Source organism: Miscanthus floridulus, chromosome 18, assembly GCF_019320115.1.
Source record: "Miscanthus floridulus cultivar M001 chromosome 18, ASM1932011v1, whole genome shotgun sequence".
NCBI classification, from domain to species: Eukaryota; Viridiplantae; Streptophyta; class Magnoliopsida; order Poales; family Poaceae; genus Miscanthus; species Miscanthus floridulus.
The window spans coordinates 89,262,339-89,275,175 of record NC_089597.1 but is presented as its reverse complement, the minus strand read 5'-3'; the positions used below and the strand labels follow the sequence as shown (position 1 = coordinate 89,275,175).

Sequence of the window (12,837 nt, the reverse complement as noted above, 5' to 3'; positions counted from 1 at the left end):
TGTTGGGGTTGTGTGTCTGGCTTTGGCCTGGTGACACGAGCAAAGTTCTGAAATTGCATTGGCCAGCGTCTTTGCCCATGGTCTTGCCCGAATTGGCACAGAATGTTTGTTAGCTGCCGGTTTGGACAGAGCCAAGTTCTTGATTGCGACGCATAGCTTGAAGCGGGTTCGTCCATATGGATATCATCTAAGCCCTGCTTCAGTAAACGTATACGTATAATAGCGCAGAGGCATTTTCACCGTAGCATCATTTGTGGAGGTTTTTATAATCTATATACGATAAATTAAAAACTCAATGACACGTGGGATCTGTTCTTATGTGTCATTAAGGCTATCTCCAACGACAACACCTATAATACAAGACTCATTTGTCCTTTGGGTAACGCTACAGACAAAAGGTTCAATACCTATTCGGCATCTTCTTCAACAACAAGACAAGAGAATCTTTTCTGTAAATGGGTTTTCAGGAGAGAGGATACTCATATTTGGGTTGTGCCTCTCAGGCAACCTAAAATAGATCTCCCGTATAGATACTCTGTTGGAGACTAATATTAAATCTCTTACTACCCATTTTTGGTTTGGATCTCCTTATGGGAGACAGTCTAACAGAAGCCATATAGTATATATGAAAAGTACAGATGAAGTGGTGGCATAGATGATATCTTATACCATTACTAACTGAAGGCCCCTAACGAGTCCCTAAGTTTATCCTTATGAGACGCATCATAAATAAAAAAAATCCACTCCCTCCCTCCCAGATTAATTGGATGTCTAGGATTGAAGTGGTAAACTTAGTACGGCTGTGAAATTATCATACTGCCCCTATAAAGATGAGCTGTGAATCACTGAATAGCCAGAACATGATTACTCCGTACACTTGCAGTACAAAATCTGACACAAAACAAACGTGGCAAAGAATTTCACAGAGAGAAGGAATAGCTACAATAACACAACACGTGTCCACGAATAAGCACTCAGATGCTATTACAGAAACTTCTAGCACTTGCGCCATTGCGCCTGCACATCCAAAATTTGAATCAGCAAACTTGGCGCCACTGCCCCACTATAAAATGGCTTCACATGCTCACATGCTCCTGATGAACCCAACACAAGCCATCCAGAACCCAAATGTGCCAATCTCTATAGCATGCAGGAGAGGTCCATCTTCAACCATGGCCATTGATCTAAATACAGTACCAGGTGAAGAAAGTGAAGAGCCCTCCATAGCCTGCAGGACACTTTCATCTTCAACCATGGCCATAGATCTAAACAAAGTACCATAGGAAGGAAGTGAAGAGCCCTTACCAGACCTAAATCAACAGCCTGCTGATGATGAAGGAGATCAATTTCATCCCATCAAAGAAGCACAAGTGCATCCACTCAAAGGTCAGTCCCACTATCTCCTGAAAGAACAACATGATGGTGTGCATGCTATAGACCTCAATATTCCTGTTTGTGAGGGGCAACAAGAAGAATCTCATGAAGGTAATGTTTCTCTTACTTTCTTTACTAAAACAAAGTGTACTGTGTAAAAATAACTTTCTGTATTACTTAAAGTTGTATGTCCCACCCTATTGCAGTTTTTGCTGTTGAGGACGACCATCAACAAGATGGAGATTTCAACTTTGTCAGCTCGCCCAGCAGCCCGCGTAGCCACACAACTTGGCACGCCGCTGTGGCCGCCGCTACGTACTCTGCCTCGCACGTAGACAACGCCACCACCTTCTGTTTCAGCGATAGCCATGAAATTGGAGCCGACCCGAGGAAGACGAGCACTCCAGAGGTGCTCCACCATCTGTCGATGTCCCCCGCCATGTCTGCATCGCTGAACACAGTGAGCTGCAGCCTACTCCCGCCTATCTTGGGAAAGATGATGCCCTGATCTACCATCCCGTTGATGTAGAGTAGTAGCCGCTTCACTGCAACCCAGTGATCCTCTCGAGGATCCTCTATGAAGCGATTGACGTAGCCCATGGCGAACGCAATGTTCAGCCTCGTGTGGACTAGGTAGCGTAGACCGCCGACGATGCTTTGATAGATTGTTGCATCCACCTTCGCCGCGGTGCTGGCCTTTGTCAGCTTCAGCCACTCCTCCATCGGAGTCACGTATGGCTTGCACTCAGCCATGCCGCTCCGCTCCAACAGCTTTGAGGCATACGCGCTCTGACCGAGCATGAGTTCCTCATTCCCCTGTCTCACCTCGATGCCAAGGTAGTATGAGAGTGCACCGAGATCTCTCATTCAAAAATAAGCCGCCATCTTGCGCTTGAAGCTATTGATATCCTTCGTGCGCGCGCTGGTGATGATCAAGTCGTCCACATACACGCCGATGAGAGCTCCTCCTTCCCTCGTTGCCGCATGTAGAGCGCGTGCTTGGTTGTGCAGCGCTGGAACCCAAGGTCGCCTAGCGTGGTGTCAAGCTTGGCGTTCTATGCCCGTGGGGCCTACCACAGTCCGTAGAGCGCCTTGCGCAGTCGGAGCACCCTATGCTCCTCTCCCTTGACGGCGAAACCTGGAGGTTGTCTAACAAAGACCGTCTCCACCAACTCACCATTGAGGAAGGCCGATTTAACGTCCAAATGATGGATGCGCCAGTCCTTTGCTGCTGCCAAGGCTAGTAGCAAACGGACAGACTCCATGCACGCTACTGGCGCACAGAACTCCTCGAAGTCTATGCCCTCACGTTAAACAATGCCTCGAGCGACGAGGCGCGCCTTGTGCTTGACAATGGCGCCGAGCTCGTCTCGTTTGACCTTGTACACCCACTTCAGGCTGATTGGATGACATCCTGGAGATGGATCGATGAGCTATCATGTCTCGTTTTCCTCGATCACCTTCATCTCCTCCAGCATCGCCCGTTGCCAGTTTTCATCCCGCTCGGCCAGCGCAAACGTGGGTGGTTCCTCTGCACTGACGAGCAATAGCTCGGAGTCATTGAGCAGCCGACTAGCCAGGCCTAAGGGCCCTATGCCGACGACGATGTCATCTAGCCTACGGAACCGCACCTCCCCACCTTCATGGAAGGCATCCACGAACTCAGTGATGTCACTTGAAGGTGAGCGAACTTGATCAGTGTTGATGGAGTTCCCTATTCCACCGGAGTTCTCGGCACTACTTCTGGATAGCTCGTCACTACTCCTACAGTGCTCGGCACAACTATAGGAGTACTCAGCCTCAGTCTTAGAGTGGTCGACACCACTGCAAGACCTCTTGGCTCCGCTACGAGAGTGCTCGGCACCCGTCTTAGAGCGGTCGCCACCACTGTAGAACCTTCCAGCACCACTCCTAGCGTGCTCAGCATCCCTCTAGGATTACTCAGCACTCCTCCCGGAGTGCTCGGCATCCCTCCCGAAGTGCTTAGTACTACCCTAGGAGTGCTTGGCTCTGTTACTGGAGTGCTCAGCACTCCTTCTAGAGTGTTCAGCACCTCTTCCCCAGCGTCTCCACCACCGTGGATGACCAAGTGTTCGACGACAAAGGTGCTGGTGAAGCCGCCAAATTCCCCCGTGCTCGGACTGTTCCAGTCCCAAGCCACCTTCTCATCGAATGCGACGTCGTGCGAGACAAGTACCTTGTTTCCGCGTGGGTCATAGAGCTGGTATGCCTTGGTACCCTCCGCGTAGCCTAGGAACACCATCGGTGTGCTCCTATCCTCCAGCTTGGTAAGGATCGGCTTTGTCTTCCTAATGTGGCCGATGTAGCCGAATGTCCGGAGGAAGGACATGCTTGGCTTGCGCCCATACCAAGCTTCGAACGGCGTCTTGCCTGTCAGGACCTTGGTCGAAGCGCGGTTGAGGATGAACACCGCCGTGTTCACCGCCTCACCCCAGAACCTTGCCAGTATGTCTTTGGCCTTCATCATGGATCGAGCCATGCCGACCACCGTTTGGTTCCACATCTCCACCACGCCATTCTGTTGTGGTGAGTACGGCATGGTGTGGTGTCGCACCATACCCTGATCCGCGTAGTACGCAGTGAACTCTACCGAAGTGAATTCACCGCCGCGATTAGTCCTCAGCACGCGGAGCTTCTTTCCGCTCTTGGCCTCCGCGCGCATCTTGATCTTCTTGATCGTCGCCGCCGCTTCGTCCTTGCTCGTCAGAAGTTGCAGCCACATGTAGCGACTGCAATCATCCATGAGCAGGAGAAAGTACCGCCGACCACCATTTGTAGCTGCCGTGATCGGCTTGCAGAGGTCGCCGTGGACGAGCTCAAGAGCGTCCTTCGCGTGATACACAGCTCGCCTCCGTGCTTGATGTGGGGTAGGCCTTGGACCATCTTCTCCAGTCGACTAAGCGCGTTGAAGCTGAGATATCCGAACCAGGCATGCCACATCCATGGTTCCTCGGTGTGCCTTGCCGCCAGACACATCGGCTGCTCTACCTTCAGGTCGAGCAGGTACAACCGGTTTAGGGACCTCTTCACCTTAGCGAGAAGTCGCTGCTCCCGATCCCTGATCCTAAGGACTCCGTCCTTGATCAGTACCTTGCTACCGCACTCATCTAGCTGACCAATGCTGATGATGCTGGAACGCAGCTGCGGGATGTAATATACATCCGTTAGCGCGTGGTGCTCCCCGTTCTGGCACCTGAAGATGATGGTGCCACGCCCTTGGATAGCTACCCTTGAACCGTCACCAAACTTCACCGTACCGGTAACATCGTCATCGAGCTCGGAGAAAGATGCCTTGGAACTCGTCATGTGGTTACTGGCATTAGAGTCCAGATACCACCGCTGCTCCTAGTCGGCGTCCACACGTCCGAGGTGGACTTGGACGCGTGGTTCGTCGAGGTTGACAGCCTTCAGGGCCTTCCTAGGTCCTTCCACCGTCATCACCTCTTCCTTCTCCTTGACCTCGACGCCGTGCAATGCACAGAACGTCGTCATCAGGATAGTGGCCTCATCATCATTATCAGCTTGCGCCAAATGAGCCTCAGCCTTCTTCTTCTGCTTGCGATTTGGGCACTCCCGCGCCCAATGGTCCGTCTTCCCACAGCGCCGATAGGCATTGGGGTTGACCAGCTTCTTCTTCTCCGAAGAAGTCTTACCGCGGCGCTTGCTATCGCCACCACGGTTGGAGGAGGCTGCCTTCTCGGAGTTCCTCTGAGCAGCCCACTCCTCTTCTGTCAGCAACAGTTTGCCACTGTCCTTCATTGCTGTCGCCTGCTCCAGGCGCTCGTCCACCGTCCGCAGACAGCCTGTCACATCCTTAATGGTGAGGGTGGACAAGTCCAACATCATCTCTATAGAGAGAGCGATCTGGATGTACTTTGCCGGCACGGAGTGGAGGTACTTGGAGACCGCCTCCTCTTTGTCGATGGTGACACTGTGGCTATTCAGCTTGCTAATGAGCGTCTGCAGGCGGAGGGAGAAGTCCTCCACCGTTTCACCATCCTTGAACTTGAGGTTGGCGCACTCCTGCTTCAGAAGCTGGGTCGTCGCCTTCTTTGCACGGTCGGAACCGACGCGCATCGTCGCAATAGCCTACCACGCCTCCTTAGCAGAGCTCTTCGCCCGCAACGGCTCCCTGTACTCCGCTAGTACAGCAGCGAGGATAGCCTCCAATGCTGATATGTCATCTTCCTATTGTCGGTGCCCTTATCAATAGTATTTCAGAGCAATCGGGCTCTGAGCTTGACCTTCATGGTCACCGACCACTCTCCATAGTTGGTGCGAGTCAGCGTCGGCCAACTGGTGCCGCTGACCTCCTGTACCGTGCGAACAACGACCTTCGGTCGTGTCTTGCCGAGCACCCGCTAGTGTTGCCGAGCACTCACTAGCTAAGCCGACCATGGACAAGCGTTGTCCGTCCACACACACTATGGCTAGAGGTTGAAGAAGAGGGAGAACAGAGCATACACACACGGCAGAGACATCAGCGTTGGCCGGAGCCCTGTATAGGAGATGGCAAATCTGAACTTCTTTTGTTGAGTTGCAGGAGCAAACTATATATATAACTCTATCCATCTAGTGCTAGTACAACTGTCCTGCTACAACAGTGATTAGATAACACAGCAGGACTGACTTCTGCGCTTGTCCATGCATGTGGCTACAGTACGGCAGGTGAGCCGTTCGACGCCTGCCTCTACAGCGGTTACAGTACTACAGCAGAGAGTCCTTTCAACATCACCTTCCTTGCTGTGTGTTCACACAAGGAAGCAGTTGATTATCTAACACTACAGGTAGGTATTTATTTGTCTCTTAGTGTACCTCTTGATTTGCATATAGTGGCAAGACATATACATGTGAGCATCAGCAGACATGCCGTCGTTAGGAGCACAATCTCCATAGCCATGCCGATCTTCTTCTTGTTGTTTCCTTTAGAATAACACATCAATACATCATGTGAAGGTGAAGTTGGGTGTTGTGTGTAATTTGAAGGCACTTACCGGGAGAGCCGGCGGCGAGCCGAAGGTACAAGTTTTCACCTAAATCGCCGTCCTTTCCGGTGTCGAGAAGCTCCCCCATCCAAAGCAAGCACCTTGACATGTCACTGCTAGCACTCATGGTGACGATGGTGCTCAAGTTGGCATAAGCGTACGCGGTGCACGAGCAGTTGCGGTCGCACTCTGTAGCACACTCTTCAAAGCTTCTGTTCCTGACATACAGGAACTTGTCAGGCACCTTCATCCCCGGCAAGGTCAGGAAATAATGGCTCCTCCCAGCGCCGGCACCGGCGCCAGCACCGCCGCACGCCAGCGCTTGCTTCCTCCGGCATCCTCTGGAGAAGTCACGGAAGAAGCCGTCTTCCGGCTCGAACCCGTCGAGGCACTTGCACTCCTGCACGCCGCCCTCGCGCCCCGTGGCGTCGCAGTAGCCGAACGGCCCGCACGCGCCGTAGTGGAGGCAGCCGCCATTGCCGGGGCCCTCGAAAAGGACGGTCCACGACGACGACTCGACGTTCCAGACGCGGAGCCTCACATTCCCCGTGTAGTCCAGCTTCCAGTGCGTCGTCGGTCCGCCGGCGGCGTTGTACGCCGCGTAGATCACCTCCCCGTCGTCGACGATCTGGGAGTATATGAACCTGGTGATGGCGGAGGCCCCCGCGCCGTTCCACACGCCGCTGCGCCACGTGCGGCTTGTACCCCGCCAGATGATGATCTGGAGGCCCCAGCTGGTAGGGTCGCCGCTGAGGGAGAAGTCGCCGGCGGAAGGGTCCCGAGGCCCCTTCCAGGCGACGACGCGCATGGCGGTGTGAGCCTTGTAGTTGGTCCACAGCCTGAAGGTCGGGAGGATGGTGTCCGTGGGGTGATCGAGGCTCTTCCATACTACTACGCCTGTGCCATTGGGCAGCTGCAGCTCGAGCTCGAAGCTCCCCGTGCTCCGGAGCACTCCGGAACCTCCGGTGCTGCTGCCGGAGACATTGTTGTCTGTCGCCCAGACTATGCGGCCTTCGGAGTCGCACAGCACCAGGTCGGAAGTGTTAGTGAGAGCTAGCTTTGCTGAAGGCGTGGTAATTGGGCTGTCGCCGTTGGCGACCCAAACGTAGGTGCGCTCGGGGATGTTGTTGTACCATATGCCGAGGTACAGGCTTGGGGTTGAGTTGGTGGTGAGGTTGAAAAAGCCAAGGGCAAACATGCCACCGTCGTCGGAGATGAGCTTGTCGGCGGGGTAGAGTGGTCTTAGTGAGGTTAGGCGATCATCGAGGGATTGGCAGGAACAAACTAAGAAGAACAGGAAGATGATCAATACAGCATGTTGGGATGCCATATTCTTTTGCGATCGATGTACTTATGCTCTAATATTCTTTTGGGATGACAGAAACAAACGAACACAAGGAAGAAGATCTTGTCAAGGGTGAAGAGCATAGTAACAGTAATATAGACTGAGAGCTGATCAGCCGTTCATCATCATCCTCTGCCGTCTGAACTGGGTCGAATTATTGTACGTCTACATCATCAGAACGACGTATCAGTGCCTACATGTCACCTTTGAGGCAGCAGGACACTAGTTAATGTTCCCTCTGTGGAAAGGCATTAGTCATTTTATTTTGTTTTATTTAAATGTGGTCCACATATATATGGGTTAGTTTGTATCTGATTTGCACGACGATAGCAAGACACCAGTTAATGTTCCCTCTGTGGAAAGGCATTAGTCATTTTTATTTAAATATATGATCAGCATGTGTTTGGTAGGGATTTAGATTATCGTAGAAACACTTTAGATCCAGATTCTCACAAGAAACATTTCTGATAATGAATCAAAATCACTTCACGAAAATGTTTGGCTAGTAGACTAAATTTGATTCAAATAATATTAAAAAATTATATAAATAAAAATATTTTAAAAAAAACAGAACTCTTTGTGGGCGAAGAACAACTAACTTAAATACTACCTATTTTAACTTATTTTACTTTCAAAAACTAACTAAAAAAACTATGGTTGCTAATACAGAACGGGGCAAGAATCAGAATTACTAGAAATCTTGGGTGGGGCATTGCCGCGCACCATCTCTGAGTAACCATTGTTGGTCTTCAAGTTGTAATTGGATACGTAAATTATGCGTATTGTAGCTTGATTGTTAATTATTTGAAGTCTTGAGAATTTGGTATGTAGTGAACATCTGATTATATAAGCATTTTATAATACTCCCCGTGTCCAAAATAAATCAACTTCCAGATATTTACATTGACAAGTGCTCATCTAGTAGGTATGTAGCTAAAGGGAGTAAGTGAAAATTTAACTTAATATAGTGCACAACCACCACTGAAACATTTGCTTCTACATGACTTGAACCAATGAGAGCTACCAACTTAAAGATTACGTAGGATTTCTTGAATCAAGAGAACAAGCATATTACATAGCTTTTCCTCAAACTGAGATGTTTTTTTCTATAATTTGTTTTATACGAATTAATTAAACACAGATACTATATCGTTGGTTTGTATAATTTTGGATTGGATAGCGGCACATAGCAAAGATACATAACAAAGTTTTCGAATTTTAAGATGTACCATTATTTTCTATGATTTTAGAAAATTTCTTTTATGCACAAGTGTTCTATTTTTCTTTTCTTTTTTTTTAGGAACCGCTGTTCATTTTTCTTGACTGCGTTCCATCCGCTCTTCCGTCAGGCGCATATGCAGTTGAGCCCAGCTTGAGGAGCATGAACGGAGAGAGAGCAGGCGTGCACCGAGTATCTTGTAGATATTCTGGTAGGAATTGTCACGGGGTGGGAATGTGGGATCCACGCATCCAGCCTTAGAGCAACTCCAGCACTAGCCCTCAAATTAGAGTCCCTACTTTTGATTTGAGAGCTTTATCTCATTTTTAAGGATCTGATTTTTTACCTCACCTTCAACAATAGCCCTTAAAACAGCCCTCAAATCCTTTTCTTAGTCACTAACCACTAGGACCCACAAGTCATTCTCATTGCTCTTCCTATCTAAGCTATCTCATGCAAGGGAGGGGAGGAGCAGGGGACCGCTGGTCGCGACCTCGACGGGGTTCTGCAGGGGGACCGCCGGGAGTTGTTGCCCGACAGAGCAACCTCGTCGGGGCGCCGTGGCCGGCGGAGCGACCTCGCCGGGGCACAGAAGGAGCTAGGAGGCTAGACGTTGCGATAGGATCCGGATCTAAGCTATGCTCGCACACGCGGAGATCGCGCAAGGCTCCTCTAGCGGCCGCCCGTGGCTTCTTCTCAATGGGAGGGAGGATCGACGAGGAAGAGAGAAGCGACGAGGCGACTGTTCGCGTCTTCTTCTCGATGGGAGGGAGGAACGGCTCCTCCGACGGCCGTTCGCGTCTTCTTCTCCTTGGGAGAGAGGATCAATGAGGCGGCTACGACTTCTCCGTGGGAGTGAGGAACGGCACCAGAGGAGTGGTGAGGAGAGGAGGTGGCCACAGCGGGTAGCAGAGGCCGCACGGAGGAGTGGATGTGGAGTGACGTGCGAGCCAACTGTAGAAGCCATCGAGCAGGAGCTCCCTCCACAGCCCTCAGATTTAGGGTCTTGGGGTGAGATCTAAGGACCTCCTAGTTTTGAGGGCTAGAGGAGGGACCCTACTGAAGTGAGTTTTTCTTGTCTCGCCCCTCAAAAATAGGATAGGGGCATGAGTAGAGGCTCTGCTGGAGTTGCTAAGCGGTAGTGGCTGAAGCAGCAACAATCTACTACTGCCTCTAAGAGGCAGGGAGGCGGTAACGGGCTGACCGAGGCAGTGGTCATGACTCGCGAGACCTAGCATGCTGCGGTCGCAAGATATAGCGCTAGAGACGGATCTAGAAACGCTGGAAGCTACGTCTAGTTTTGAACGGCTTAATCAAAATCCAACGCCCCAGAAAAGAGGCCACGTGGCTACCTGAGGCCAAGAGAGTTTGGTGCTAGATTCGTTCTTTAAAAGATGCAAAACCAACTAACATTCTTTCTCCTTGCTAGGCATAAAAATTTGAAATATTTCTAATGACTCTCGAGTGAAACATTTCTCAACTAATCTGTTTGGCAGTGATTCTACCAATTCTCGTAAAAAAAATTAACGTTCTGATCACCTTAAACTAAGGGCTTCTCCACAATGTGGTCCAGCACGGCACAGATCACCTGTCGGCCTGTGGACCTTATCTCGGCCCAAAGTAACGAGCTTACTAGAGCCCCTACACTGGGCCCAATTAAAACTCACGATTTTATTAACTTTATTTAAATTCATATGTATTCTTCAAAATGAAAACGCTTGCACGCACACACACTTATGAAAGATGGCATATCTTTATCTAAATAATAACTAAGCTACACTTCGCTTTCATATTCATATTTAGAGCGGGGCGGCGGCAGCCTCTCAACGCCGGCGGTGAGGCTGCCTGACTCTCTAATCAGGGAGCGCGGGACTCCTCCTCGAGTCAAGCGTGTCGAGCGGGGCGTCCCTGGCCCGGTTGACAGGCTCTCTTCTGGTAGGAGGAGACGTGGCGTAGTGAGGGGAGAGCAGGTAGCGGGTCCACATCAATGGTGGTCGCGGTTTCGGGCGTCGTTGCCATCCAAACCGAAACCTAGGGACCCTTTTGAGGGAGATGAGATCCAGGATTTCGGGGGTTAGCTGTGGTTCGTCCCCAACTCCAACCCCAGGGTTAGGTTTCGAGAGGAGAGAGATAAGGACCTGGTGTGGATTCGCCAGGATTTGTGGCACTCCAAATCCTTCGAGCCCACAGATTGCTTTCCGATTGGCGAAGGTGACAAGTGGGATCAGTCTCCGGCCAAGTTGAGCTTTGCAGAAGACATCTGGGGGAAAGGGAAGAGGCTGAGCTTCGTCAAGATCATCAAGGGTTCCATGGCGGTAGAGGAAAGGGACGGGGCCCTAGACCCTGTAGTCTGGAGGAGAAGTGGGGGGACTAGGGTGGAGGAAGTTGGTTCCAGCAGCAGCCACCTCCGCCCTTCTATGGTCACCCTACGCGGCCACCTCCCTTCGGCTTCTTCCCAAATCAAGGTCCGTTTCATCCTCATCCCCCTCCTCAACAAGGTTTCAGTCGTTCATTTGATGCTACCTGACCTAGAGGAGGCGGCAACCTTGGTAGAGGGAGGGGAAGGGCGCAACAACCGTCTAGGCAGTATGGTGGGCAAGATTAGTATCTAGATATGAGGGTGAGGGAACAGCATAGGGATGGAGCTTCGAGGGTTGAGGGTAACATTCAGACTGAGGGTGTGCCTAAGAAATCAGAAGCTACTCTGAATAGGAATCTATATGTTGTTTGCTTTAACTATGGAGAGATGGGGCATCTGAGCTCTAGCTGTAATCGACCCAAGGTCTATTTCAACTGTCGGCTTACAGATCATGTTGTGGAGTAGTGTCCTGAATGGCTCAAACCACCAATGGCTGCTCAGTATTATGGAAGTGCTTGTGTAGGTCTAGGTTTTTATCATATTGATGTGGGAGCTAGGGACAATAGGTTTAGTCACTGGAATGGTATGGATAACTTTGGGGTGCTCAGTATTGTGGAAGGGGAAATGATGAGGCAGGGATTTTACAAAATCTGAGAGAGTTGTTTGATAAGGACTAGAATTGGCAGCTGAAGAAGACTGATGATACAAGCTATATTGTTAGGTTTCCTCCTAGTAGGAAGGTTGATAATGTTGTGATTGGAAAGGCCTCTCTATTTCAGCTAAATAGGCCCAAAGTTGTTGCTTCGCTAAGTGTGTGGAATGGAGATGTGGAACCAGTTGGGAAGTTGGTTGAGGTATGGGTTCAGATCAAGGGAATCCCTCCCAAGTGGGTTGATTGGAACACAGTGAGGGAGGTTGCTTCAAGTCTGGGTCTGATGATAGAGTTGGACTGGCATTCAGTGTTTGATAGTTTCTTTAGTCTGATTAGAGTCAAAATCCTTTGTAAAGATCCTACAAGAATCCCTAGAGGAAGACTGTATGTGTTCAAGGCTGGGGTGTACAAAATCTCCTTCTATCCTGAGGGATATGTCCAAGTTGATAATTCAACTAATGGTGATTCTGGAGATGTAGAGGAGTTAGAGGAGGATGATTTGTTGGATGATAATGATCCTAAGGACTTTGCAAAAGGGAATGATGATAACCCAAAGAAGGATAAGGAGCATGAACCATGGGAGAGGGAGATATCTGAACCATCAGATAAACCACAGGGAGGTGGTGGCTCTGCTGCGAGTAGCAAATCTGCCAAGAGAGCTCTGCTGTTTGAAGATGACAGTGTCACAACTGAGAAGGATGCCTTAGCATTTGATTGTGCAAATCTGCTGGGAGCCATGGAATTAGAAGTAGAGGATGGTGATGATGAAGTTATAGAAGATGAAAGTTCCTTGGTGCTTCATGATGATAATGAGAGAATCCAATTACCAGATGAGTGGATATATGATCTACAAGCAAAGAACACAAGTTTGCTAGACAAAAA

The 12,837-nt window shown here is 50.2% G+C and overlaps 1 protein-coding gene across 1 annotated transcript; it reads right to left on the bottom strand.

Annotated features, from left to right (window-relative positions):
- Positions 1-5,821: 5,821 nt before the first annotated feature.
- LOC136523006 (S-locus-specific glycoprotein S13-like) lies at positions 5,822-7,776 on the bottom strand. The gene is made up of 2 exons (XM_066516791.1): positions 6,390-7,776; positions 5,822-6,318 (listed from the first exon to the last, which is right to left on the bottom strand). Exons 1-2 carry the CDS (start codon positions 7,708-7,710, stop codon positions 6,191-6,193), a joined length of 1,449 nt encoding a protein of 482 aa, XP_066372888.1. The 5' UTR covers positions 7,711-7,776; the 3' UTR covers positions 5,822-6,190.
- Between the last annotated feature and the right edge of the window lie 5,061 nt (positions 7,777-12,837).

What these genes read in the sequence shown, in the direction of transcription:
- LOC136523006 (XM_066516791.1), bottom strand. Translation starts at nt 7,710, where the DNA reads ATGGCATCCCAACATGCTGTATTGATCATCTTCCTGTTCTTCTTAGTT. An exon ending in GCTCGCCGCCGGCTCTCCCG is followed by an intron (nt 6,319 to 6,389) that starts GTAAGTGCCTTC and finishes GTTATTCTAAAG; the next exon opens with GAAACAACAAGAAGAAGATC.